A 26160-nucleotide genomic window follows, 5' to 3' on the forward strand; every position below is an offset into this window, starting at 1 on the left:
TCAAAAATTTTTAAATTGGACAATATTCAGAGTTAAGCCTCAGTAAATCGTGCAAACAAAACACTCTGAGACGCACAGCCCTCTGATAACTCGGATTCGTCTAATCCGTCCTTCTCAGGCATGACCCCTTTACCAATATTCTCATTTATCTTTACAATAGCCAGGCAAAAATGGTCCAGCAGATGAAACGTTTAATTCCAAACTAATGAAATCCGTTTAATATACATCTACCAAATGTTTTTATTGGACCAACCGTTCCGGCCAAATCTTTCAAAGGCGGTACAACCAATCCTTCAAGATCCTCGACTTGGAAATAAAATATCTCAATTTCCTTATAAATTTACTCCCTTGCAAAGCAGTATAATATAGAATCTCAGTCTATATACCAACTTCGATCCACAAGGCATTTAAAGGAGATACAAGACCCATCACAATATATTCTAGTCATATATGTTATTCTACAGCACACCTGGAAGATACGACCCCATTTACACACATCCCATTACAGGATCTTCCCTTATCCAATCGTCGCCGACCGTAGATAGGAGGGTTGTCAAATATCCTCGATGGCCATGGTCTTAATTTCCATATCTCTATTTTTATCTAAAAATCAATCTTTCCTTTGCAGGAAACATGCCCAGGAGATTATCAATATAATCCTTCGATTGTCATATTAGCTAGATCTGGAATAGATTCTGACTTAGAGGCGTTCAGTCATAATCTAACGTATGGTAGCTTCGCGGCACTAGTTTCTCAACTAACCGCAAATGCCAATTATACGATTCTAGGGTTCCTCTCGTACTTACTAGAATTACCATCTTGACAATACTCGCTATTCATCAGTAGGGTAAAACTAACCTGTCTCGCGACGGTCTAAACCCAGCTCACGTTCCCTGTTAGTGGGTGAACAATCCAACACTTGGCGAATTCTGCTTCGCAATGATAGGAAGAGCCGACATCGAAGAATCAAAAAGCAACGTCGCTATGAACGCTTGGCTGCCACAAGCCAGTTATCCCTATGTCCTGTCACACCAAAAGTTACAAAGGGGATAACTTCTTATATACAACTCTTGGGGTAGTTGTTGTATTATACGGATAATTTTCTATTAACAACACATTTGGTAGACTAGAAGGGATGCATAGATAGAATTGTTGTCTGACCTCTCTTTGGAAAGAAAAACATAATTTATATTTTGACTGTAAAATGACTGAAAAAACATTGAAAAATTCATATCTCCACAAATACTGCAGATATTAACCTGACATTATTTCTATAAACATATCTCTTCTTTACTAACATATTGCGTATTTTTATTTGAAATGAAAATTCTGAGTTAAATTTATAAAAATTAATTATATCTCATTTTCTATGATAACCTGAGTGAAGAATAGTCAATTAATGTGAATATTTTGTAATTTTTCATATTTTTTCTGTGTTTTGGAATATCACCGATAATTCATAACTAAAATGTGGGTGAAAGGATTTGGCTCAATTCCCCTTCTCCATCGAGATACACAATTTTTTGTGTTTCGAAATTCTGACAGATCCTTTAACAAAAATATTCGTTAAAAAAAAACCAAAAGTCCAAATAGATCGAGTTTAAGTTAAATAGTGATATATCATTCATGTGATTATCAATTTCACGTAAAAAAAACAGGTCAAAAATGAAAATAAGTGAAAAAATTGATAATTCAAAGCGAACAGAAATGATCAGATAAAAAATGATTCATCTTTTCTCCAGAAACAAACTTATAATTTTTATAATAACCATCAATATATCCTGTGAAATCAATGTGATATAATTGTGTTATCTTTCAATTTTCCAAAAAAGATTTTTTTGGGAAAAATTCTCTTTGTTTGGTATGTTTTGTCAATGTTTGAATAAATCCAATTTATCTTTACAACGCTTCCATTATTTCTTGATCTAACGTTGCTCATTGAAATCTATTTGACAGTTCTTGGTCTATAATTTATCAAAGTCATTTTTTCCTTCAATATTCTAGAATTAAAATCGTCAATAAGAAGAATAGCAAATTTTTTGATGTTTTTCTTTTCAACATGTAACAAATGGTCAAAAAGCCATACAATATCATCTTCCACATTTTATAAAGAGTTAAATCCATGAAAACAAAATGTTTTGGTCATATATTTTTTTCTTGAAAAATGTGATCAAGTTACATACTAAATTTAATCATTAAGTGAAAACAACTTCTCTGTTAATGAGACGATAACGTTTTGCTAATTTGTTGAATATCGGAGTAGTCAAATGCATGTTATTTACAACTACATTGAATACAGCCAGTTTGAGTTCTTTTATTTGTGACTTTTTCTTATCATTCATTATTAGCCGATTTTGTTTGAATAATAGACATTTTTATTCCTCCTCAAATTTCAATCTGGAATATCTGGGTCATGTGAGACAATTATTCAACGCTAAAAATCATGGACATTTCGTTATAACTGCGTGAGAATTTTTTGATCAGGAATGTTTGCGTGATGCAAAAATTTCACTGTTGGACAATGAAAATGCGTATTTTGAATATACAATGTATGGTTATTTTTTCATGATTTTTTGGAGGTCGAACTTTACCTATTCTGGAAAATATTGTATTTAGATAATTTTTATCATATAATGACGCGCAGACCGATTACTACCAGAATTCTCGGGAAATTTCATGAATATTATTGCTCAGGACAACTTAATTGTGCTTTATTTGCTATAAAAAACGGAAAGCAATTTCAACTATTCAAATTTGCTTATGAATGAAATTTTGATCAACTCGGAAAATAACTTTGACGCTGGTGCTCGGCCATTTCCCAGCCACTTGCTGTCATGCAGACTTTTCTGGATTCGATTAACGTATATACAAATAAAGTGTTCTTTATTTGGATTGAGGCTGCTGATTGTATAGTTATCTTTCGAAAAATGATGCAAAGTGTACTCTTCTGGAGGCGCGTAGACATCTAAGCTGAATGACATATGAACAAAGAAAACTGCTAAAAAAGAAGTCTTTTGTATGTACAATCGTTTCTTCGTAAATTCTTCACAAATTTAGCCTCTTCCTGTTATCAATCGACATATCTGTACATTCATACTCATCTAAAATTATCTTCTTAATTCCAATACATTTGCAACCTGCAATGAGAATTATTCTTCATTCTCCCGGGGAATTTTAAATCTGAAATGGAAGTGTTGCAAAAAAACGAAGGAAAATGAAGAGAAATGAAAACGAAGAATTAAAAACGAAGATATTTGAGGAATTGCAACTTTTTGCACAAGAAGCTTTCATATGTTCTGCAATTTCTGAACTTGAATAAAGGAAGAAAAAGGAAATGGACAGAAAGTACTACAAGCGCAACTTTAAAGAAGTTCGACAATTCATTCAACTACAGCATTGGTAGAAAGGCCTGTTGCTGTTTGACGGAGAAAATGAGTCATCGGCAATTTTTACGTTCATAAGAAAGCTTTTTCATGAATGTTAGACAGCTTTGAAAAAAGAAGTGAATAGTTTCTCATATGAAACTTCTCCAGGCTTGTGCGTTTTGATATTTGCTTGTGAATAATCATTTTATACAGCTGTCACTTTAAGATGTTTTGAATTTTCACGCTACACATGTTTTTGATAACAAAAAATTTCATTTTTAATTATGGAGTAAAAATAATCATTTTTATCAGAATTTCTTTAATACATTGATTTTGTTTTCACATAAAATGAGTCGCTATTGAAAATACACTTTTTTGAAGAAAATTTCAACGTAATTTCCAACAATCTTCAAAAGAATTATTGAATTTACGTCAAGCTTTTTACAATATTTGATCAAATTTAAAAAGAAAATCGACATGTTTTCGCAAATGACGCATAATCATATCAATCAGATAATTTGACAGCACATCTTTCGATATGTTTTGCTCAAAATTGAAATTTTATTCACTTTTCAAACATTAAGTCAATTAATCCTTTGTATCCAAAACGAACCGAACAGTTCCCTGTTTTTTTTGTGATTTACTTTGATTTGTCGTATCGAAGGATTGCTGCATGAAATTAGATTGCAAAGAAGATGTTGTTTGATCCAATGATAACGATGCATCTCCACTTTTCAAATCTTCGGAATGGTCATATTCTTTGTTATGTTTTTGACTCGAAGTTTTTAAGGGAATCGCCTGGTCATCTTGTTGGTCCTCACAAAATGAAGCATATTCTTTGTTCCACTCAGCTTCATCAATACCAGACACCGCTAATAAATGCATTTTCTCATCCATTCTGAACTTCAAATCCATTTCAAGCATGTCAATGCGTTTCCTCATTTCTGCTTCTTTTTCTATTGATTCCTTGTTCAGTCTCTGTAATTTTGTTAAAAGTTCTTTTTTTTCTTTCTCCAGATGCGCAATAGACACATGCAAATCTTCAATAAGCCTATTTGACTCAGCACCAAAAGTTTCGTTTCTGAACTTTTGTTTCTCGCTATGCTCAAGTTCCCATGCTCGTTCTCCTCTTTCTTCTTTCTTCTTTGTCCATTCATCCAATTCTGTGATTTCTGCACTCAATTCGCTCATCATTTTTCTCAGTTCATTGTTCTCTTTTTCCATTTGTTCTGCTCTTAATTCGCATTCTTTCTTTTCTGAAAGTGCTGATTCAAACTGCTCCAAAACACTGTCCAGCTGATTTTCAAGTTTGTTTATTGAAAGCAATTTTTTTTCCATATCATCCTTAAGTGAAGCTATTTCGTTTTTGAATTGCTTTTCTCTTTCTAAATAATCCTTTTGCTTTGCATTCCATTTCAATCGTTCGTGTTCTGCTTTTTGTTCCTTATCTTTGCATAATGCTAATTTCTTCTTGTTATTATCAATTTCTGCCCAAAGATGAGCTTCCCGATTTAAATATCCTGATTCATTCTCTTTTGCCATATCTAATGAACTCTGCATCTCCACAATCAAAAGGCAATATTGGTCTATTTCATCTTTCAACTGTTTGTGTTGCATCTTCAACTTCTCATAGTCCTTCAAAAGTGCTGCGTGGCGTTGATCAGAGAAACTCTGTGTTCTTTCCTCTGCATTGACTTCTTGAGGCAACATATTATTTTTAAACTCTGCCTGGGCACAATCACTTTCTTGAACTTTTGATGTTCGAAAAGATGGTAAAGGAGATGGTGAAGGCGTTGACAGAAAAGAAGATGATGTGCTTTTATTGTGTTGTTGATGTGCTTGCAATGAGTTAGAAGGAGAATGAAATGGTTGGCTAACTGGCAAGTGATGAAGAGAAGATAATCCGTCAGGAGTTAAAAGTTGCTGAGCAGAAGAAAGAAAAGAGGATGGAAGTGTTGGTGTCACTTCAGCAATTGTAATGCCAGGTGATTGTGCGCCTAAAGGCGACATTGAATGAAGGGGTGTGGTTGGCGTGTGTGGCGATGTAGATGGCTTCCCGGAAGTTGAAAGATGACCTGATGAAGGAGTTTGAGAATCGAAATGGAAGTTCGTTGAAAAAGAAGTCTGAGAAGAAGAAAGAGGTTGAGGCTTCATTAACGATGATGCATTTGATGGAGTATTTAAACACGAATGAGGCGAAACAGAAGTTAAAGGAATTGAATTAGCTGAATCTCTGATTGAAGATGGTGAACAAGAGTTGGCATTGAATTTTTCAATCAAAAACTCGACAACATCAGGTAATGAAGCATTTTCGCGAGAAATGCCAATTTGTGCAATTTTGGACCAGGCTGTTTCAACTTCATGAAGAGCGCTTTCTTCTTTCGTAATTTTGTGAGAAGCTTTTTCGCATTTGTTTGTAATCTGCTTTTCTTTGCATTCATGTTCATCTATTGCATTGCCATTTGTTCCTTTTAATCCCTGTTTCAATTCAAACATTTCTTTTTCAATTGCTTCTCTGCGTTCGACTTCCCTTTCCAATTCGTCTTCAACGGATCTTAATTGCTCTGTGCTTTCTGATAAAGCCGAATTGAGTGTAACAAGTTCCGTTAAAGCGTCGTTATCAAACTGCAGTGTTGCTATGCGCGAGATAATATCTTCACGTTCTAAATTCTGAATAAAATTGGCTGTGTGAGATTCAAATGCGTCAGAGTTAAAATGAAAATTTGATAAAAGTGGTGAAACTTCTTCGTTTTGATGATGTAACTTTTTGGTATTTTCAGAATCAGTAGCGGCTTGATCTAATGCTAAAGACAAAGGAAAAGATTCTTGTAATTTCATATGGTCTGTTGATGTTGCAGGGGTGACGAAAATTTCTCCTTTTCCTATATCTTTATCAGTTATATTCGTATTCCAAATAATGGTAGAGTTATTTTGTCGATATTTTGATTGATTGTTATTCTGATTTAATTCTTCCTTTGAAAAACTCAACCCCTTTTCCATCTGATGATTTTTAAATACATCTGAATTGCTCAAATTCTTGTTAAAAATACTGTCATTCATTTGCATGAACTTGGCATATTTATCTCTTTCTAAAATGCATTGTTGCAGTCTTTGCTCAGCATTTTCCAATTCGCTTCGCATTTGAATTGTCACTCCAACAATGTCATTTATTGCAGCCTCTTTCTCATCGTTCTTTTCTTGCTTCCATCGAAAAATTGCTTCATACAAATTCGGGATGGTCGTTTCATCGCGAGAATCATTACATTCGCAATCAAAAAGAAGATTTTTAATGAGCATTTCTTCTTTTAAACGAGTTTCTTTCTCCTTTTCAAGAGTTTGGATTTTCATTTCTTTTCTTCAAGTTCTTGCAAATGTCTATTACAAGTGAAATTCAATTTTCTTTCACTTTCAGCTTTTGACACTTCAAGTTCATGGAGAGTGTTGTTCAATTTTGAGACAATTCATTTGTCTGAGTTCGAAGGGAAACTTTTTCTTGTTCATCTTCATTTTTCTCTTGTTCAAAAGCTTTAATGAACTCTTCAAGCTTTCGTTTTCTTCCTGGAGCATTTGGATTGCATTTAGCATTTGTTTCTCATTAGTATTCATTTCAAAAATAATACTTTTTCACGATTAAGTTTTTCTAATGCGTGCTGAAGTGTTTCAATGGTACCGCCATCACTATTTTTGCGTTCTTTTTGAACCTTTGAAAGCTTATTTGAAAGTGCAATAGATAATTTTTCATAATACACTTTTTCTGAAGTCATATCTCTCAAATCCTCCTGAAGCAGTTCAATTTGTTGATGAACATATAATTCACTATTTTCCATCAATCCAAACTTCGATTTAAATCGAAATCCAACAAAAACGCACAGAAAAAGAAATAATTTTTTAAACATTGATCTTCCCACTCTAAAAATGAAATATATCCACAAAAATTTATGTGAAAATTAAAAGTAGAATATGTAGATTATAAAATAAGAAAATAATGAGAAATTAAAATTCAGCCAAATGTTAAATGAAATACACAATTCCCTTCGAATAATCCACCTTTTGAAAAAACTAATTTAAAATTCCAAAACGATTAATTTGAATAATACGATAAGCTTCCATTTGTTCTTCAATCTCAGATGGCAAAACAACGTATCTGCATCCTTTCTCATCGGAGGATATCTTGAATACCTTTTGACCATTTTTATCTGTTCCTTGTTCGGTTGCTTTCCAACCTTCTGGGCATTCGATTTTGTATTTTTCTTTCCATTATCGATTCTCATCACAACTGTAATTACTCCATTTACATTTTTTGAACCATCATTAAAAGTGAATTTATGCTTGTATTCAATTTCTTTATTTAACGGCGAATCATCGATATTCATAAAGGGAAAAAGTGGAGTATGCATTAACGATGAAGATAATTCTCCAATAAGTGGATCGTCAACAGGCATTGATGAATCCGCCATCATATCATTCTGAAAAAAAGATGAAGTTAACAATGAAAAAATTGATTCCTCAGGAGCAGCTATAGAAGATAAAGGATGATGGAATCGTTGAGAACGCTGTGCTAATAACGATTGAAATATATCTGTTAAATCATTAGCAGACGAAGAAGAAGAAAGCAAAGGATTATATAACGATGAAGACAAAAATGAAGAGGAAGAAAATTGTGAATGATCATCATTTATGCCTAATTCAGATGATCTGCTTAACGTTTCAGATAATGAAACATATTTGTGTGTTCGTGCATCAGGGTCGATTGAAAGCTCAAGTTGAGCAAGTTTGCTGGCAAGAATCCCATACTCCTCATCGTAATAATTATCCTCACTTTCCAATTCATATTGTCTAACTTTTTGATAAACTTGCTCGATTCCTTCTTTTGCTTTTTTTGAATAATTTTGAACACTGCCCTGACAATGTTCACTAGAATTACATGAAGCCACTGATCCAAAGACTTGAGTCTCTTGTGAAGTTGGTTCTCCATTCAATCTTTGATCTATTTTTTCATCAAATTTATCTAATATTGAATTGCCAGAATCGTTAAAATCAGATGAAAAATGTGAACATAAACCTGAAACAGATTCTGATAGTAATCCGCTTTTTGATCCCTTTTCAACGCAAATATTCTGAGATAATATGTTCTTATTGCTATTTGATTGATTATTGAATGAAGAATTAAAAATTTCATCAATGTTATGCTGAGAATTTGAAATCAGCGAATTAATTTCTTTATTAAACTCTTTGTTCCTTTTAGATAATTCTGTTGAAATCCATTTATCGCTGCATTTTTCAAATATCACTTTTGTATTCAATTCATCCATCAATTGAAGAACTCCATCGTATCCAATCTTATTATAAATTCTCTGCTCAATTGTTGATGTTTCCTCACCATTTGAATATGATCTGTAGTATTTTTCATCGTCATTAGGCTCATCAAGCTCTTGAATACTTAAAAAGAACGTCGTAACTCAGCTGCTTCGAATGGATGTAATTTAGATAACACTGTTTCTTGTTCCTGGATAAATGCTTCATCACTATCATTTTCGTTTGTTCTTTACCAATTTATTGGATTCGGATGAAAATGCTGTATTTGCCTTATCGCTTATCTCCTTTTTTCATCATCATTTCCGATTTTCTCTCTTGAAATCAAATATAAAACGAAAAACATTTTAATTCATTATTAATTTATTTTTATTCAAAATTAAAAATATCAACAATTATTTTTATCAAACTGTTCGAGCATTTCTGGAATCACAAAAAATAATGCATAAGGATCAAATGATTATATCAATTTTTATCCTTCCTCAGAAAAATGGACTGACACATCAATCTTCACAAAACGCAAAACGAATACGAATTCATTTCATAAACATTAATTGTATTTCAGAAATTACAATTTATAAAGCAAGATCAAAAATGAATTTTTCATGATGATGTTTAAATTCCGTCATTTAATGTTACATGACTGTGAATTTTACATAAAAGTTGGATTTGTAAGTCACTTGATTGTCATTAATGAGAGATCATATTATAAGTGTGTTTATAATTTGAATATTAAACCAGAAACAGTCGACTTTTTGAAAGTCTTCAAAATCTTTCTTGAAGCGTTCCTAAATCTGGTAATATTAATATATGTGATTGGGCACGGATTGAACTGAAAGTTATTCAAATCTGAATCTATTCAATTACTCACATTATTTTCAATTTTTTTAAATTAGTTATTCAAAGATTATTTGATTAATGTGTTTTTAAATTCTGTTTTATAATTAATGTTTTCAGAAGCTGAATTTTTGAAAACAAAAATTTCAGTTTTGTCAAATCTGAAATTACCGAAATGTTATTGTTTTGATTATTGTTATCGTTCATATTTTTCTTTTTGGTTTTATCATCATTATTCAACCACATTCTGTATTTTTTTAATATTTTTTAAAATAAATTGTTTGAGATATGGAAAATTAATTGTTTTTAATTGAAACGAAAATTAAATATTTTCAAGAATTTGGAAAGAATCAACAAAAAGTGTAATATTTTCTAAAAAGTATTTGAAATTCTCTTTCGTTTGAAATGGATTAAAAGTATTTTACATGAAGGAGTGTTTTGAAAATGGATTATATTCAATTATCAAGGTAAAACATATTGTATTTATCGCTATGACATATTCTTGGAAGCCAATTAAAAATTTTAATTTATTTTGATTTTAATTCCTTTTTGTCGATTTAAGTTTTGATAAGCAACATAAATTTGAAATGACCTGAGGAAAGACTCAAAAACAGTCTTCATTTATGATTTCATTAAGTTAATTTCATCTGCATAATTACAAATTTGATATTTTTCAAAGAATAGCAAATAATAGCTTTTGAGCAATTTTATATAATCAAAAATAAGAGTTTAGATCAAATCGCAAATCATAAGATGGCATCACTCGTTACACAGACGGCAAAAGAGGGAGATTGGTAGGGTTTCATCATATGATAAATATTTGCATTTTTCTTTTTTGGAAGGGTCTGCTCGAGATGTTCTGCAATTAATTATTCAACAAGGTTAGAAGTAAATTATACAGTTGGTCGTAAGATCTATTAAATTTTTAATTAACACAGAGTTGTATGTTATAAATGCTATACTCCAAGATTGATAAAGCCTGTTTTATCGTTTGGTCATCAAGGTTTTTGTTTTTTGTATATTTCTTTCTAAAGTTGTTTGAATATTTTCATTTCATTTTTAAATATAAACGCGGATTATTAGATTGGACATGTCCAGGTATGAGTCTCCAATTTTTCCGATTCTTGCTTTGTTAAAAACATGTAAAACGTTAATATTTTGAAATCACAAAATAATTGTTGATAGTTTGCAAATATTTAAATTATGCTACAAGAACGGTCTGTAAGCAATGTCAAACCTTAAGAAGAGAAAATTTTGATACATTCGCAACACCCCAATTCGGAGGATTTATGAGAGGAGTCAGAGGAGGATTTAGGGGACGATTAAGAGGCGATTTCAGAGGAGGAGTAAATAGTGGATATGTTAGAGGGGGATTTACGACTAGAGGAGGTAGAGGCGGTTTTTCCAGTGGGACAGCAAATTTTTTAATGAAATGAGAGAAGGTGACTGGATTTGTCCAATTTGCAAAGGACACAATTATAATAAAAGATCAGATTGCTTCAGATGTCATACCGCTTAAAATTAAATTTATCTCATTTAAGTGATTTTATGGATTATTGAAATATCATTTATTTCTATTTATTTATTCCTTTTCACTTTTAAGGGAAAAAATTTCATGAAACGAACAATTATCTGAATCAAAAATCAAGCTTTTCATTTTTACTTGATTTAAAGAAACCTTAATTCTATTCCAATGAAAAGCAAAGGTTAATATTTTGATTTGAAGTTGACATTGTATTTGAAAAGAAATTTTTGGATACCCATTATAAATTTTATTATATAAAGTGTTGCTGGTTAATTATGAATTTTATTTTAAAACAAGTTATCTTCGTAGTTTTATTCTTTGGCATATGCTTTAAAAGTGAAAATATATGCAGGAAAAACGAATATGTTAATCAAGAATCTTCTTCAAACATTTTTCATTCCAGTTTAAATAATTTTCCACAAACGTGCTTTAAGCCGATAAGTTTTGCTTCACATTATTTGCAAAATTATATCTATAAGACAGAGCTCCATAGCGCTTCAGTTTTTGTTTGCAATGCGTCATTAATCTTGGTTTCGATGAAATTAGTCTATCTTTCCGAGCAAACTTCGCTGAATGTTGATTTAAGATCACATCTGAAAATTATACATTGTCATATGCATTTCGGTACAAAACAGTTTAGCATAGATTTACGCGATGGATTTTTATATTGCAATAATATTTCTGTATCATGTTATTCATCAAGTAAATTCATGTTTCCGATTGTTTCCAGTCCAGAAGTCATTTCTCCAACTCAACCAACTTGCTCAATTACTCTTTGTTCGTCAATGTTTTCCTCTTTAATTTTGAAAGGAGGTCCATTACTTTCGTCTTCAACTGTTTCATCTGTAGAATTATTTCAAACAATCTTCATCAATTTTACAAATACAAATTTTCGTTCAGAAAAGCAACCACTTTGTTTTTGCAATTCTTTGATTTCGAGTTGTTCTTTTGTTTCCACTCAAAACGTTTTCTATGGCGGAATTGTTCGATCAATTAATAATGATTTGTCTTCATTAATTTCTTTCAACAATTCATATTCCAATTGCAGTAGGACTTTGCAGCTCGATCAAAATTTGATGACTCGAAAAATTAATCCGACTTCTCAAACTTTTGATCACGATTTGTGGAACGAGACGTTTGCAGAAGGACAACAATCGAATTGGAGCACTGTTGATTCCAATGGAGGAGCAATTTCGCTTTACGCTCAAAAGAATACAGAAATTACTGTAACAAACTGCAATTTTTTGAAATGTGGAGCAAAATCAAGCGGAGGTGCGCTGTTTTGTTCTGATGGGAAACAATTTATCGTTGAAAATTCAACATTTGACAGTTGCTTTGCTCAAACAGTGTATGGAGGTGCAGTTTTTATGCATACTTTTAATCATTGCGCAAGAGTAAGTGGTTGTTCTTTAGAAATTGCAGTTCTTATGGATACGGTGGTTCACTGTATTTGTATTTATCTGATCTTGCAATGCTTGAATGTATTCCATTTATTTTTGAAGATAAAAATCAAATGTGTATGATTGTACATTCCATCGCAGTTCTGTATCTACTACACATGGTGGTGCACTTTGTATTCCATGTGGAGTTCATCTTTGCTTAATTTGCAGCATCCGGTTTACTAATTGCTCCGCCAACTCTCATGGGGTGGATTAAGGTATCGATACGATCAAAATAGTGGCAACAATGTTAAAGTTGGATTTTTCTTTTTTCACAATTGTCAATGCTTAACGTCAAATGTTGATTCAGGAGGACACGATGTATGGTTTGATTGCCAATTTCAAAAGCAAAGTGAATCTCCTCTTGTTTCATCTTTTTCTACAAATGTCAATAATCAAAGAATCTGCTATGGAGATCCAGTTTTATCTTTTCCAATGGATTGGGTAAATAATGGAACTGTTGCAAGGTTTATTTCTCACGACGGAACGAATGAACCATTGAATTGTGGATTAACAAAGGAAAGGCCATGCTTAACTATTGAGTATGCACTTTTATCATTAAGTGACGATATTTCTTGGAAGATCGTTCTCACTTCTGATATATCTCCATTGTCGCAAATATTTATTGGAAATAGAAATATTATTGTTGATCAAGAACCTGGCAATTCCTTTTCGATTAACTCTGCATCGCTTTCTTCACAAATTTCTTTATTTGACATTTTTTCTGGTTCTTTGACAATTCTATCACTTTTCATTATTCATGATAATTTGGAAACTCCGTCTCCTTCTTTATTTACGATGAATTCGTTTGATTCAAATCTTTGTTTGGAAGGTGTAACAATAATGACTGAGAATAATTCTCATTCTTCTTTTTCCTCGCCTTTGTTTAATATCTTCTTGAGTAAAGTTTCCTTTATATCAGTAACAATTAAACACTTCACCCTTTCATGCAGTTTATTCAACGAAATGCAATCTTCTCAAGTTATTGCTCAGACAGTTAGCAACATTACTTTTCAAAATATCACTTGCAAAAATGGAAATGGTTGCTTATATTCAAAAAATGTGATATCTCGAGAACATCTTGAAGTTTTAAATATAACTGCTGAAGAATGCAGTTGCTTAGATGGAGATGGAGGTTGCTTTTTCTTGTTAATTTCAGAAAATGGAAGACTAACAATTGGGTCAGCGCTGTGCTTATTTAATTCTTGCACAGTTTCTACTGATGATGAGAAGATGAGGAAAGGTGGTGCTATCTATCTTCGTCTGAGAGAAGGAGCTAGAGACTTCCAGCTCAAATCAGTTCAGTTTTCTGAGGTGGCTGGAAAGGGAAGAATGTTTTTATTGAAAGTGCAGAACTGCTCAGAACAGCAAACACAAACACAATTGGTTTTCATCCAGTGATTGGGATTGGCATCACAGATTTTGATGAGCTGAGCGGGGTGGAAAATGGGGATCAATCATTTATTTTCCCGCTTGCTCTGTTTCTGAGGAACTTCACTTCTCCCGCTTATGTGTCTGGACAGAGCACTGATAACGACTATCGTCTTTGCGGATACAGCGACTATCCGTGTCAGAGTGTAGAAGGCGCTTCAGCTGCGCGATTTGCAAACACAAAGAGAAATATTCGCTTTCTGCCTTCCTTCTCCTTCCGAACAGAAACACTCCTCAACAGTCAATCGTATGGATTTGATGCTGAAGAAGACAGCATGTCCATCAATGTTGGCTCCTCGCAAGCGAAAGTGAGTGAGGGGCTTGATCAATTCTGTGGAGACAAGTTTCTCCAGAACGTTTGTACTCAGCCTTTGAATGGAGGAGCTATCCTCTCGAATGCTAATGTGCTGTCGATGACTGACTGCGCGGTTGTGCCAGCTGCTTCGGGTGCTTCTGTTTCGTATTGCCTTGCGAAGATCACAAGTGGAAAATTGTTAATAACCCGCTTTGCTGCTCCTCTTGTACAGAAGCTGAGTTTCGGCAATGCACCTTTGTTGCCATCAGCGGAAGCGCCTCTGCAGATTTCGACACTTTGGATGTGAATGGAATGACGACTACTAGCAGCGATGGGCTGATATCTGTTGACTCGACAGGCACCACAACCATCAATAACAGCACATTCCACGGCTCAAATCTCATCAGCTCTGCATTTGTCTCCAGCTCCTCAGGAACATATTCGATAACTATAAAGAACACCACTTTTGAAGAGATAAAAAGAACAGCAGGAGATGGTTCATGTGTGTTTCTGAACACCAGAAGTGGCTTTGCGAGCTCGTTCACAGCAAGCAACTGCACATTCACAAAATGCACAGCGACTGAAAATGGCAAAGGAGGTGGAGCCATTGCGCTTCACATCAACAGTCAATCGGTACTCACACTCGAGTCATCTGCATTCACGTCGTGTCAGGCACCTAAGCCAAGTGCAGGCTCAAAAGGGAAGGGAGGCGCCATTCTCATCGATTTCTCTGAAGTCAACACCAGATATCTTCTCACAAATACCCTGAGCTTTGCCTCAAACACAGCTGAGCATGGCAATGATTTGTTTGTGTCCTCTGTCGATCTGGCATCCAGCATCACCACAGCTGCCTTCCAGTTCTTCCGTCAAGATGCGCCATTTGCTCCTGAAAGCTGTGCTGGAACCGATTCCAAATGGCCGAGTGTTGTTATCCCTCTTGTGTTTTATCTGCTGCCTCGTGAGTCAGCGGTGCATGTGCTTTCAGAAGGAAACGATGTGTCTGCATGCGGATTCGCAGGTTATGGGTGTCAGACGATTACCTTTGCACTGACGCAGCGAACAGACAAGTTAGAAGAACTGATTGTGCATCCAGTCTATGCACTCAGCGAGACAATCACCCTCAGGTACCAGCGAGATCACCTTTGAAGGAACAGTGGCAGAAACAAAGATGAGGATGATTGGCACCCAGACAGGAGCATCAGAAGCGATGATAAGAATGGAGCAAGCATCAGCATGGAAACATCTCGCCTTTTGCCTGCAGCCAACCATCCCCAGCCCTCAATCATCGGTGTTTCTTGTGTGCAGTGCAAATGCGATGCTCAATCTGGAGGACTGCTCAATACTAGCTGAACGAGGTGAAGAAAAATGCGCTTTTGGGTTTTTGAGTGTTGCTGAAGGCTCGTTTGCGATGACTCGATTCACAGTGAATTCAATCGGGTTCCAGTCAGCCGAGATGGTGAAAGTGTGCAGCAAAGGGAGTGGATCAATTGACTCATGCACATGGATAAATATCACATCTGCTGTTGAAACAGGAATCATCGCATACTCATCAGCAGGCACATTGAGCATGCACAACACATCAATCAGCCAGTCTGCCTCTTCATGCTGCTCATTTCTGGAAGACAAGCACGGCAAAAGTCTGGTTGCTGAAAACAACACTTTTTCAGGGATCACGAAAAACGAAGGGAACGGAAGCGTGATCAAGACAGACATTGGAGAAAACGAGTCGCTGGAGCTGAACGACATCTCAGTTGATAGCTGTTCTTCGGTGAGGGGATGCGGTGGAGGGGTACATCAGCACAAGCTCCTCTGCCAAAATTCGGATTGGCAAAGAAGGCACAGCCACAAGATTTACCAGGTGCAGCGCAAAGGGAACATTGCCAAAATGCGGATTTGGAGGAGGAATATTTCTGAAGTGTGCAGACTGGCTGGCTGATCTTGTCCTCACAGCTGTTTCCTATGGAACAGATGGAGACAGTACAAGCAATGAAGCAGAGGGAGAAGGAAGCAATGTGTTTGTTGAAGGATACAGCCTGGACAAAATCGTCACCAATCAGTCATTCAAGTTCGATATCGACAAAGAGTCAACAGCTGAGTTTGGGAAGCTGTGTGGGTTTGAAGATGGGAATGTTTCGTATGCTATTCCTTTGGTTGTGTTTCTGCTGATGTTTGAGCCTCCTGCAATTGTAGGAGGAAACACTGGATTTGACTATCGGATGTGCGGTGTTTCGATATACCCCTGTGCAACAATCCCCTTTGCGATCTCCAAGCGCTTTCCAGCATCCAATTCATCTGGCGCATCCATCAGGCTGACAGCAGACTTTTCCTTCAAGGATGCCATATCTTTTGACACACAGCCAACAGAAGTGAGTGCTGAGCAGATTGGAGGCGTGATTGATGTGAGGAGTGATGGAATGGGAGAAGGTACTGGATTGTTGTGCTCTTCGGTGAATGTGAAGTTCAGTGAAATTGTGTTTGGACTGCCAGGCTCATTCGACGAGACCTCACGCACTTCTCTGTTTCTGTGCTCATCAGCCACTCTTACCATTCACAGATGCGAGTTTCAAAACAGCAGCAGCTTAGTTGTTGAGTACAGGATCATATACGTAACAAGTGGGAAAGTGGAATTGAATGGATGTAAAATGAAGGACTTTGCAATGGGAAATGCTGAGATTATTGCACTTGATGGAAACAATGCTGAATGTTCGATTGAAGGAATGGAAGCATCAAAGTTGAGCAGAGAAGAAGATGGAGCACTGATTTTGATTTCAAGTGGAAAAAAATTGATTGAGAACAGCAACATCGAAAATTCTACGATGGCTAACAACAACCACATCACAATTAATTCACTGGCAAATGGTCTTCTGAAGAATGTGACATTTTCGAATCTGAGCAGAACAAATGGGGACGGAGGAGTGATTGCGGGTGAATTGGGTGCTGGCGAGGTGTTGGGTGTGGAGAACTGCTCATTTATACGCTGTATTTGCTATTCTGGGAGAACGATCGGAGGGTGTATGCTGATGGATGTGGAAGAAGGGGGCACATTCCGATTCGAGAGAAACAAAGTGGAGTTCTGCATTGTGTCCAGCGGAGATGGGTATGGGGAGGGTTGTTCCTCACGTTTGGCTCTTCCCATCTCGATTACTCGATGAGGAACAACACGTTCGAGAACAACGGAGCATTGCGCGGGAAGGATGCGTATGTTGTCTGCGAAGAGCCAGGGGCAGCAATCCTTCTGATGTATTGGAATGGGTCAGCTTCTGAAGGCACTGCCCCTGACCGCCTGTGGGTGCGCCGTCTGTCTGAACCAGCAGACGGAGGTGCAACAATGATCGATTATCTGTTCCCTCCACCGACTTCGTTTGTGTTTGTGGATGGCAGTGCCTCGGCTGTTGAGAACTGTGGATCGAAGCGAAGCCCATGCACCTCAGTGGAGCTTGGCTTTCAGAAAATGGACTCCTCCCACACAATCATCCAGCTCGAAGAAACACCCCCATCGATGCTGTTGTGAACAGGCACGGAGTCTCACTCACCATCCAAAGCAATTCCACAACAAAAGCAATGATATTTGGAAGAAATGGAAAGTTCGAGCTGCTTGAAGGAAGTCGCTCAACCACTCTCACCTTTTCCAGGCTGGGCTTTGCGCTTCCATCGTCTCCCAATCCTTCGCAAGAAATAGGTTCACTTGTGGAAGTTAGCATTGGTCAATGCTCATTCTTAGATTGCACATTTGAGCAAGGAAGCAGCAGCAATTCCAACCCTTCGAAATGGATTGTTTCAGGAGGTGGCGGAGTTGTGCACTTTGACTCATGCACTTTCGGCAATATTCCATTTCAGACAGCTGGAGTTATTTTGATTGACGGAACATCGCTTTTGTTGGAGGCCTGCAGCTTTTCTTCTATCTCTTCTGATGCACGAAAGGGTTTGATAACTGGAAGCGGGAATTGCGATATAACGCTGAAGGATACAGGATTTGCGAATTGCGAGACGACAAATGGACACATGTTAGAGATGACTCAACCGAAGTCTGTTGAAATCTCAGGGGCATGCACATTCGAAGGATGCACTTCGACAGAAGGGGATGGAGAGGCTCTTTATTGTGTTCTGGAGGAGAAGGATCTTTGGTGATGAACAAAACATCAATTGTGTCTTGTGGGGTGAATGCTGTTAATGGGAGAGGAGGCGGAATCTATCTCGATTTGAAGGAGAATGTCAATGCCTATTTGTTTTCTGATTTAACATTCAGCGGAAATGAGGCGTTTGAAGGGAAAGACATGTTTGTGAGAAGCGCTGATTTGAACGCGTCAATCATTCCATCTCTGTTTGATTTCGAGTATTTTGGAGCAGACGGAGAGATTAAAATCGATATGAAAGGAAGAGACGAAACGCATTTTGTGAGCGTTTCAGCAGATCTGCTGGTGAAATATTCTTCGTCGACAATAAGCGTTGGATTGGCTGGAATCGACTTTATTGGGTGTGGAAAGGCAGAAATTCCATGTCGAACATTGCAGTGGGGTATGAATAATCTGCAGACATCAGAAGATTTGCGGTTGTGTTTTGTTGAAATTCTGGATGAAGTGGCAATATGCGAGTGCTATGAATTTGGCCTTTCTCAGCTCAGCATTGGATTGTCGTCTGCAGTTGATTCGCATGCATTTGCCAAACTGTCAATTTCTCAAACAGCAAGCGGATCGAGCCAATCAATTTTCAACTTGAACAATTCCCTTTCGTTTTCTTCTGTGCAGTTCCATCTGCCTGCGTTCTTCTCAAATGGACAGTCTTCCGTTGTTTCATCATCTGACGGATATCTCACCTTTAACTCAACCTCATTCCATTCAAATGCCACTTCTGCGCTGGAATATGTTCTTGTGCTGAGCAAAAGAGGAACAGTGGAGCTGTTGAATGTATCTGCTTCTTCGTTGGTGTTTGCATACAGCCCCTTCAGGCTTTCATCTTATGCCACACTTGAAAGGTGCAATTTCTGCAACATAAATGCGCCTTCGAACATTGAAGGCGGCGCAATGTCTGTCTGTCTGGAGCGATCAGACCTGCTGCGTGTAAAGAGCTGCCAAGCAGAGCTGTGCAAATGCTCCACAGAAAGAGGCAGAGGAGGGTTTTTGCATATCGACTGCTCGAAGTCTGCAGCAGCAAAACCCTTCCGATTCGAAGGCAGCATGGTGTTTGAAGCAAACGATGCTCACCAAGGCAGAAACATCTTTGTTGTTTCTGAGAACTTAAACTCGTCAGTCTCTTTGGCAACATTTGCCTTCTCATTCGAGGAGATGAAGAGCGACAGCAACGCATTTGTGGGGAAAGAGGAGAAGATGAATTGTGGGATTTGTTCCGATATTTGGTTCCTTATTCAGCTTCCGCAATCCATCTATCAGATGCTGGGGCAGATGTGATGAGATGTGGAAGCGCAGATGATCCGTGCTGCTCGTTCTGGAAAGGGATGCAGCAGATCAGCAACGAGGCCTCGCCAAAGCTCATCTCCATCTCCAAATCCACTGAAGTTACCAACACCTTCACTCTCTCCAACTTCACCATCCAATCAAGCTCGTTGGAGGAAGAAGAAAACAGGAGTCGATGCTTCTGTTTAGGAAAAGGCAGGAGAAGTATCAGAGCCGTTTTTGCGATGCACAGCGGAACTGTCCCTAAAGTATATTTCATTGATCATTGCATCGAGCTTCGACAATTCTGCTTCGGAAGTGATTTTGAGTGAAAGTGGGATGGTGTCTTTGGGGCAGTGCTCGCTGGGAGCAGAAGTTATGTTGGGAGGGATACAAATTAGCAGGTGTAGCTTTATTGTCTGCGTTAGAGGGCAGCTTTCACTTGTTGATGTGGCGATGAAATCAGCGAGCACGGAAAAAGCGCAATTATTATGGGCACTGGTGTTTGTGAGATCAAGAACTTCACGTGCTCGTTTGTGAACATTTCAGATGGGAGCATCTTTGAGACTATGGAAGTGGCAGGCTCAGCAAAGGGGTGAATGCGAATGAAAAAAGCGAATTGAGGCTGAACTCGTCAACAATATCATCAGTAAGCAGAACAGACAACGGGGCATCAGTTATCGATAGCAAAAGAGAAAGAGATTTTTGGATTGAGATGGATGGGACTTCAGTGAGCGATTGCAAGGCGGGGCAAAGCCAAAAGGAGGAGCTGTGTTTGTGAAATTGGGTGAGGGCGGAAGATTTTCTGTAATGAGATCTACGATGATGCGGTGCTGCTGCTCAGACGAAGGGAAAGGAGGCGTGTTTTACATCGAGGCAATGAGAAGCGGGGTGCTGGACTTTGTGTTCCAGAGCGTGTCGTTTGCAGGGAACACTGCAAAGGTGGGGAACGATATTTATGTGTCGTGCCAGAACATAACAGCACAGATCAATGAGACACAGTTCAGGTTTGATCTGCGAGAAGGGGTGTATGTGAGGCAGAATGCGATCTATGGAATCGATGCAACAGATCACATAGCAGATACAAATCTCATGGACTTTATCACAATCTACCAGTCAGACACGATTGTAGTGTCGTCTCTGAGCGAATATGGAGGGAAAACGAGAGACAGTGCGGCACATATGTTCTGCCTTGCTTGTCGCTGGGTTATGCCATTTCGCATGTGACTTCAGATTTTGATTCACGTCTGATTGTCGACGGAGGGACCTTCATTGAAGAAGATCTCACGCTGGATAGGCTTCTTCTTGCTTCGCGATCGAAGTCTCAGAGCAACGTAACAATAAATTCCATCGCATCATCAGCGAATGAAGCTGTGATTGCAACTTTGGAAGCTGTTTCGATTGCGAATCTTTGGTTTATTTTTGAGCAAGATTTTGTATGTTCACATTCGTCTTTCATCTCTCCTCGTTGTGGAGTGGTTGAGCTGGCAAACTGCTCGTTTTCATCTGAATCGAGCCTTCCGCTGTTTTCTCTTTTAGACTTCAGCGAGGGGAATGGAACAATAACCTCCTGCTTATTTTCGTCGCTCACTCTTCTGTCTTGTGTTATCCATGTTTCTTCTTCGTGCTTTGTTTCTGTAGCCTCTTCCGAGTTCTGCTTGATGAGTTCAGCTGCCGGAGCAATAGTTTGTGAGAACAGCAAAGAAATCAGTGTTGCTCACACGAAGTTTGCAAACAACTCGATTGCCTCATCTTTTGCCTCTTCAACAGCAAATCCCTTGACATGTATATCTGCATCTTCAGTTGCGGATATCATACTTTCAAATTGCTCTTTCTGGGGATTACCACACACGATGGACAGAGGAATTCTGGTAAAATTTGTGTGTGTCCGAAAGTTCTGTTTGATCTTTGTGAATTGGAAGGAAATAAGAATTCAGAAGTTATGGACAACAGCATCTGCAATACAAATGAGCTGTGTTCGTGGAATGGCTCACTTGCAGATGTGCAAAACAGCACCTCTACGATGAAAGATACCACGATTGCAAACAGCTCGATAGGAGGAATGAGCGTGTTTGGAGGGAGCATGATGATTGAAGATGGAAAATTCATGAACAACAACCCGAAGATAGAAAATTATCAATCAGTTCGGAGAAATATCGTTTGCTCAGGCTCAGGGTTGTTGAAGGTGGCAAGTGTGAAAGGAGGAGACGGAGTGAAGGAGGGGTCGTCGTTGTGGGTGCTGAACGAAGGGTGCACACTGGGCGGGATAGCAGAAGAAAGAGAATCAGTGTTTTTCATTCCGGAACTGGAAAATGTGGAGGCGGAGGAGGATGGGAGTGTGACGAGGCTGAAGTTCGTTGGGCTGCTTCTTGTGCCGTGCAATCTGTCGTTTCGGGTGGTGAAGAGGGTTGGGTCGGAGGAGTTGGTGGAGAGATACTCGTTTGAAGAGGGAGGGTTTGTATCGGAGGCAGAAGTGTTGGGGGCAGTGCCTTCAAAGACGATTTATGAGGCAGGAGAGGAGACAGAAGTGTCGGTGTGCATTCTGTTTGGAAATGCAGAGACACCTTCTTCAACAAAAGCATTTGTTTTGAAGAACGGAAGCGATCCGAAAGCAAGTGGTGATGGAAAGCTTGCTGAAGGAGGAAAAGATGGAAAATTATCATGGGCATTGATTGTGATTGTGATGTTTGCTGTATTGTTTTTGATTGCTTTTGTTGGATTTATTTTGTTTGTTGTTCGGTGGAGAAAGCAGAAGAGAAGGACAAAAGAGCTGGAGGTGATTGTGGAAGACACAGTGAGGAAGGATCCGAAGACGTTTGAGATGGTGACGATGGAGATGTCGCCTGAGGAGCAGTGGCGAAGAGCAGAGAGGAGGCAGAGAAGAAGAATGAAGAGAGGATAAAGAAAAGAATAAATGACAAAATAGAACACTCTGAGTCATCGGAGCATCTTTTAAGTGAGAATGGATCGACTGAATATATCCTTGGGAGAGACTCAGACAAGATTCCTCAATGGGCGCTGGAGAAAATGGAAGATGAAGATAAGGATGAGGAAGATACAAGAAAGAGAACACCCTCACCTTCCATTTCATCCACTTCGACCACAGACACTTTAGACACAGACTCTTCTTTTTTATTCGCGGCGGGAGGAACTGTGTCCAACCACCTCGTCGATGTCGAATCTGGTGGATGCGATGGCCTGCTCATCTCCTCATGAGAAACTGATTGTGGATCTGAGGGATTCCCTGTTCATGCTTCTTCACGGAAGGAACAAGACAAAGGAGATGCCGATCGGGTCGCTGGAGAGAGAGAAGTGACAGCTGCGCAGATCCTGTTCTGGGTGGCGAATGGGGCGCTTCACTCCTTTGAGAATGATAAATTTGATCTTCCATCCTTAATAAATCTAAGCCCTCACATTGTTTTGTTTTCAGAGCACATGATAATTGCCATTGTGCTTCGCTCGGGGCTGCTCTTCTTCTGATGAGTCTGATTCATCTTCAGTCTCGTCATCCTCGATTGCAACATCTTCGTCTGATATTTCGTTGAAGAGCGAGAGGTTCACCGACTCGCCACCACCGTCGTCAGCGTTTGAGGATGATGAAGATTATTGGAAGGAGTGTTTACGGTGGAAGGCGCCGGAGCTACTTTCAAACAAAAAATTGGGAGCAGAAAGGAAAACTGTTGCATTTTCGATTGGAATGATGCTGTGGGAATGTCTGAGCTTGAAGATTCCGTTTGGAGAGTTTGAAGCAAAAACAGCTGGGCAAAAGATTATGAATGGAGAAAGGCCTCCATTTGTTAGTATTAATAATTCATCGTTGATAAAAATTGTGGACGAATGCCTATCGTTTGAACCTCTGAAAAGACCAACTCTTATCAATCTCAAAAGAGAGTTCATTCAGATGTTTCCTGATGGATCTGCAATGCTTACTGTTTCTGATGCAATAGATATTTGTATTCAGTCAGATGTTGAACAATAAGAAATTTCATCCAGAAATTTAATCTGTGATTAATAGAAAGATTTTAAACCAAAATTATGATATATATGTATTTAAAGAATTATATTTATTATTATTATTATTATTATTATTTTCTATATGTAATAGTTTGTAGATTTATTTTTATTTGAATGAAAATCAATTATGTAGTATTTATGTAAATTATTTGGATTATTAATATGTTAAATTTAATTCTTTGAATTCTTTATTCTAATTGGATCGTTAGTTATGATCCTTTAAAATTATATATTTATAGCGCACAATTCACAAAAATCAAAATTGATCTTAATTATTTTCCCATTTTAATATTTATTCAATTTAATGAGCAGCGATACTTTAATTCGCTTTTAAATCTCTAAAAATGAAGATGGATTTTCAGAACTCAACAAAAAGTTTGAATATTTAGAGAAAAAGGTTTGCTTTTCATGTCACATATTATTATAATTTGGAATTATTGTTCATATGTGTAATATTATTTAGAAAGAGCAACAAGAAGTCGAGCTTGAAGCTCATGAAGTTGATAAAATAAACCGTCAGCAGGCATACTCTTCAACAAAACGTTCAATGAGAAATTGGCAAGGATTTGTGATGGATCAACGAAGGGTTTTTATCGATTTTTTGAAGTTTTGAATAAGAAACTAATAAATATACTATGTTTTTGTAATTCAGAAAGAATCTGTATCATTTCCTTTGAATTTCCAGACCAGAAATACGCCAAATCTTGCTGGATTTTCAACATCAAAATCAATACCTTCATTAAAAACAAAGCTGGAACTTGATCTCGAGCAAGCTCTTCCGCATGAAGAAAAACGAGGGAAAAATCTAAATTAATTAAGAAAATGCAGCATGGAGATCCTCTTCCAAAATTCAAATTACACCTGAAGAATTCAAGGAGAAACAAAGGCATTTGGCAAAACTTCGAGCTTTGCTATCATATCAAGCTGTAAAAGGAAAAAGACAAAACAAAATTAAAAGTAAAAATTATCGAAAAATGAAGCGAAGAGCAGAAGAAGATAAACTTAAGAAACAATTGGAAGGATCAGAAGCAGTGAAAGGAGGGACTTTTACAGGTAATTTATCTTTAAAAGAATTGAAAAAATAGGAGCTGGAGGTGATCTTAAAGTGGCAATAGAGCGAGCGAAGCTTGACAGAGCAAAAGAGCGAGCAACGCTTAAACATAAAAATACATCACGATGGATTCAAAGACAACTCAGACTAATGAAAAAGGAGGAGGAGGGAATAAAATGATTGGAGGTGGAAGAGAAGCTGTTCTAGAGCAATTAAGGAAAGGTGAAGAGCTGCGAAGAAAAATTGGCTTGGAAGAGGAGGAAGATGAAGAAGATGAAGATGATTTTGATGATGATGATGATGATGATGATGATATAAGCGGAGAGCATCCAGAAGGTATTGAGAAAGGAGACGAGGAAATGCAAAAATGCTAAAGCTTGAAAAGCGTTTACTGCACCTTCTCAGCTTGTGCGAGATGATTACGATGAATTGAATGGAAATGGTTCGAAAAAGATTTTGAAGAAAAATGGAGAAGAAGGCGAAAGAGGGGATTATGAAGACGATGAGAGGATGCAAAGAAAAAGAGAAGCGTTTTTATCAGGTGCAGCAGAAGTTCTTCGGCAGAAACAAGGCTTATTTGCTATGACGTTTATGCAGCGTGCAATTAAAGAGCAAATAGAGGAGGAAGGCGCAACAGATGAAGTTCAGAAAAAGTGAAAGAAATGGAAGAGGAGGAGCAAGAAGAGATGGAATCTCAATTACTCAAACAAAAGATGAAAAATGAGAAATGTTCGTGACAGTTACGGCGATCAAGAAATGAGTGAAGATGATGGAGCAGATGAAGAGGAAGAACGTTGGGTTGCTGATCTTCCCAATTCTTCGCAATCTGCTCGGAAAGTCAAAGCACCCATTGACATCAGCCAGACAGACATTCAACGCAAACACGGTGGAAGCGATATCGATGATCTTGCAAAAAGAAAGAAACAGCCGAAGAGCAATCTCGCATCGCAACAAATCCCTGGCTGCAAAAGACGACGGCACCGTTGCAGGATGAAAAGAGAAAGAAATCGAGTATTCCTGCTTCGTCTTCTATCGCATCAACACTCAGCGCTTTGTCTTTATCTTCAAATGCTCTTTCTCTTCATACTTTGAAGCAATCAGAAGATGAGAAAAAGGAAGATGAAGAGGATGAAAGTGAAGATGGAGGCATCATTGACAGTGAAGTTAATGAGGAAGCAGATGATCTTGAGAGTGATGATGATGATGGTATGCTTTCCGCGTCGAGGCTTCGAACGAGAGATGATCGCGCAGCAGAGAATGGGCACGTGCCAGCTGTGAAAAACGAGATATTCAGAGATGAAAAAGCTCAGAGGAGAACAGATGAAAGAGTGTTTGGAGCTTCAAAACGAATGAAATTAGAAGCAGTGGTGAAGTTGGCGAGGCCAATGGAGAAAGCGATCAGATTAAAAAAAGATAAGAAGAAAACGAAAAAAGGAGAAAAGAAAATGAAGACGAAGACAGTGAGATTGAAAAGCAGCTAAAAGAGGAAAGACAAATCAT

The 26160-nt window shown here is 37.6% G+C and overlaps 5 protein-coding genes across 5 annotated transcripts, besides 3 other annotated features; 4 read left to right on the plus strand and 1 right to left on the minus strand.

The window, feature by feature from the left end:
- Positions 1-450: 450 nt before the first annotated feature.
- Positions 451-549: a sequence feature (Protein overlapping with rRNA (MONOS_18471, KAH7814701.1) was converted to a misc_feature.).
- A 79-nt stretch (positions 550-628) lies between these two features.
- Positions 629-726: a sequence feature (Protein overlapping with rRNA (MONOS_18471, KAH7814701.1) was converted to a misc_feature.).
- A 62-nt stretch (positions 727-788) lies between these two features.
- Positions 789-846: a sequence feature (Protein overlapping with rRNA (MONOS_18471, KAH7814701.1) was converted to a misc_feature.).
- Positions 847-3953: 3107 nt separating this feature from the next.
- Positions 3954-5861, minus strand: MONOS_15998 (uncharacterized protein; the record flags this gene model as incomplete). Its single annotated transcript, XM_067868903.1, has 1 exon — positions 3954-5861. One exon carries the CDS (start codon positions 5859-5861, stop codon positions 3954-3956), a length of 1908 nt encoding a protein of 635 aa, XP_067718561.1.
- Positions 5862-13445: 7584 nt separating this feature from the next.
- On the plus strand, positions 13446-19610 carry MONOS_18472 (uncharacterized protein; the record flags this gene model as incomplete). The annotated part of the gene is made up of 8 exons (XM_067871496.1): positions 13446-13783; positions 13843-14393; positions 14438-15223; positions 15330-15994; positions 16077-17150; positions 17204-17565; positions 17721-18329; positions 18452-19610. The coding sequence occupies 8 exons, from the start codon at positions 13446-13448 to the stop codon at positions 19608-19610; spliced, it is 5544 nt and encodes a 1847-aa protein (XP_067718562.1).
- Positions 19611-19934: 324 nt separating this feature from the next.
- MONOS_18473 (uncharacterized protein) lies at positions 19935-23895 on the plus strand (the record flags this gene model as incomplete). Its single annotated transcript, XM_067871497.1, has 6 exons — positions 19935-20127; positions 20311-20766; positions 20829-21321; positions 21399-22409; positions 22553-22779; positions 23096-23895. The coding sequence occupies 6 exons, from the start codon at positions 19935-19937 to the stop codon at positions 23572-23574; spliced, it is 2859 nt and encodes a 952-aa protein (XP_067718563.1). The 3' UTR covers positions 23575-23895.
- An 890-nt stretch (positions 23896-24785) lies between these two features.
- MONOS_18474 (putative Utp14 protein) lies at positions 24786-25317 on the plus strand (the record flags this gene model as incomplete). Its single annotated transcript, XM_067871498.1, has 2 exons — positions 24786-24996; positions 25046-25317. 2 exons carry the CDS (start codon positions 24786-24788, stop codon positions 25315-25317), a joined length of 483 nt encoding a protein of 160 aa, XP_067718564.1.
- Positions 25318-25416: 99 nt separating this feature from the next.
- Positions 25417-26141, plus strand: MONOS_18475 (uncharacterized protein; the record flags this gene model as incomplete). The annotated part of the gene is made up of 2 exons (XM_067871499.1): positions 25417-25671; positions 25755-26141. 2 exons carry the CDS (start codon positions 25417-25419, stop codon positions 26139-26141), a joined length of 642 nt encoding a protein of 213 aa, XP_067718565.1.
- Positions 26142-26160: the final 19 nt, after the last annotated feature.

This window comes from Monocercomonoides exilis, assembly GCF_001643675.1.
Source record: "Monocercomonoides exilis strain PA203 chromosome Unknown scaffold88-35566, whole genome shotgun sequence".
Classification (NCBI taxonomy): Eukaryota; Preaxostyla; order Oxymonadida; family Polymastigidae; genus Monocercomonoides; species Monocercomonoides exilis.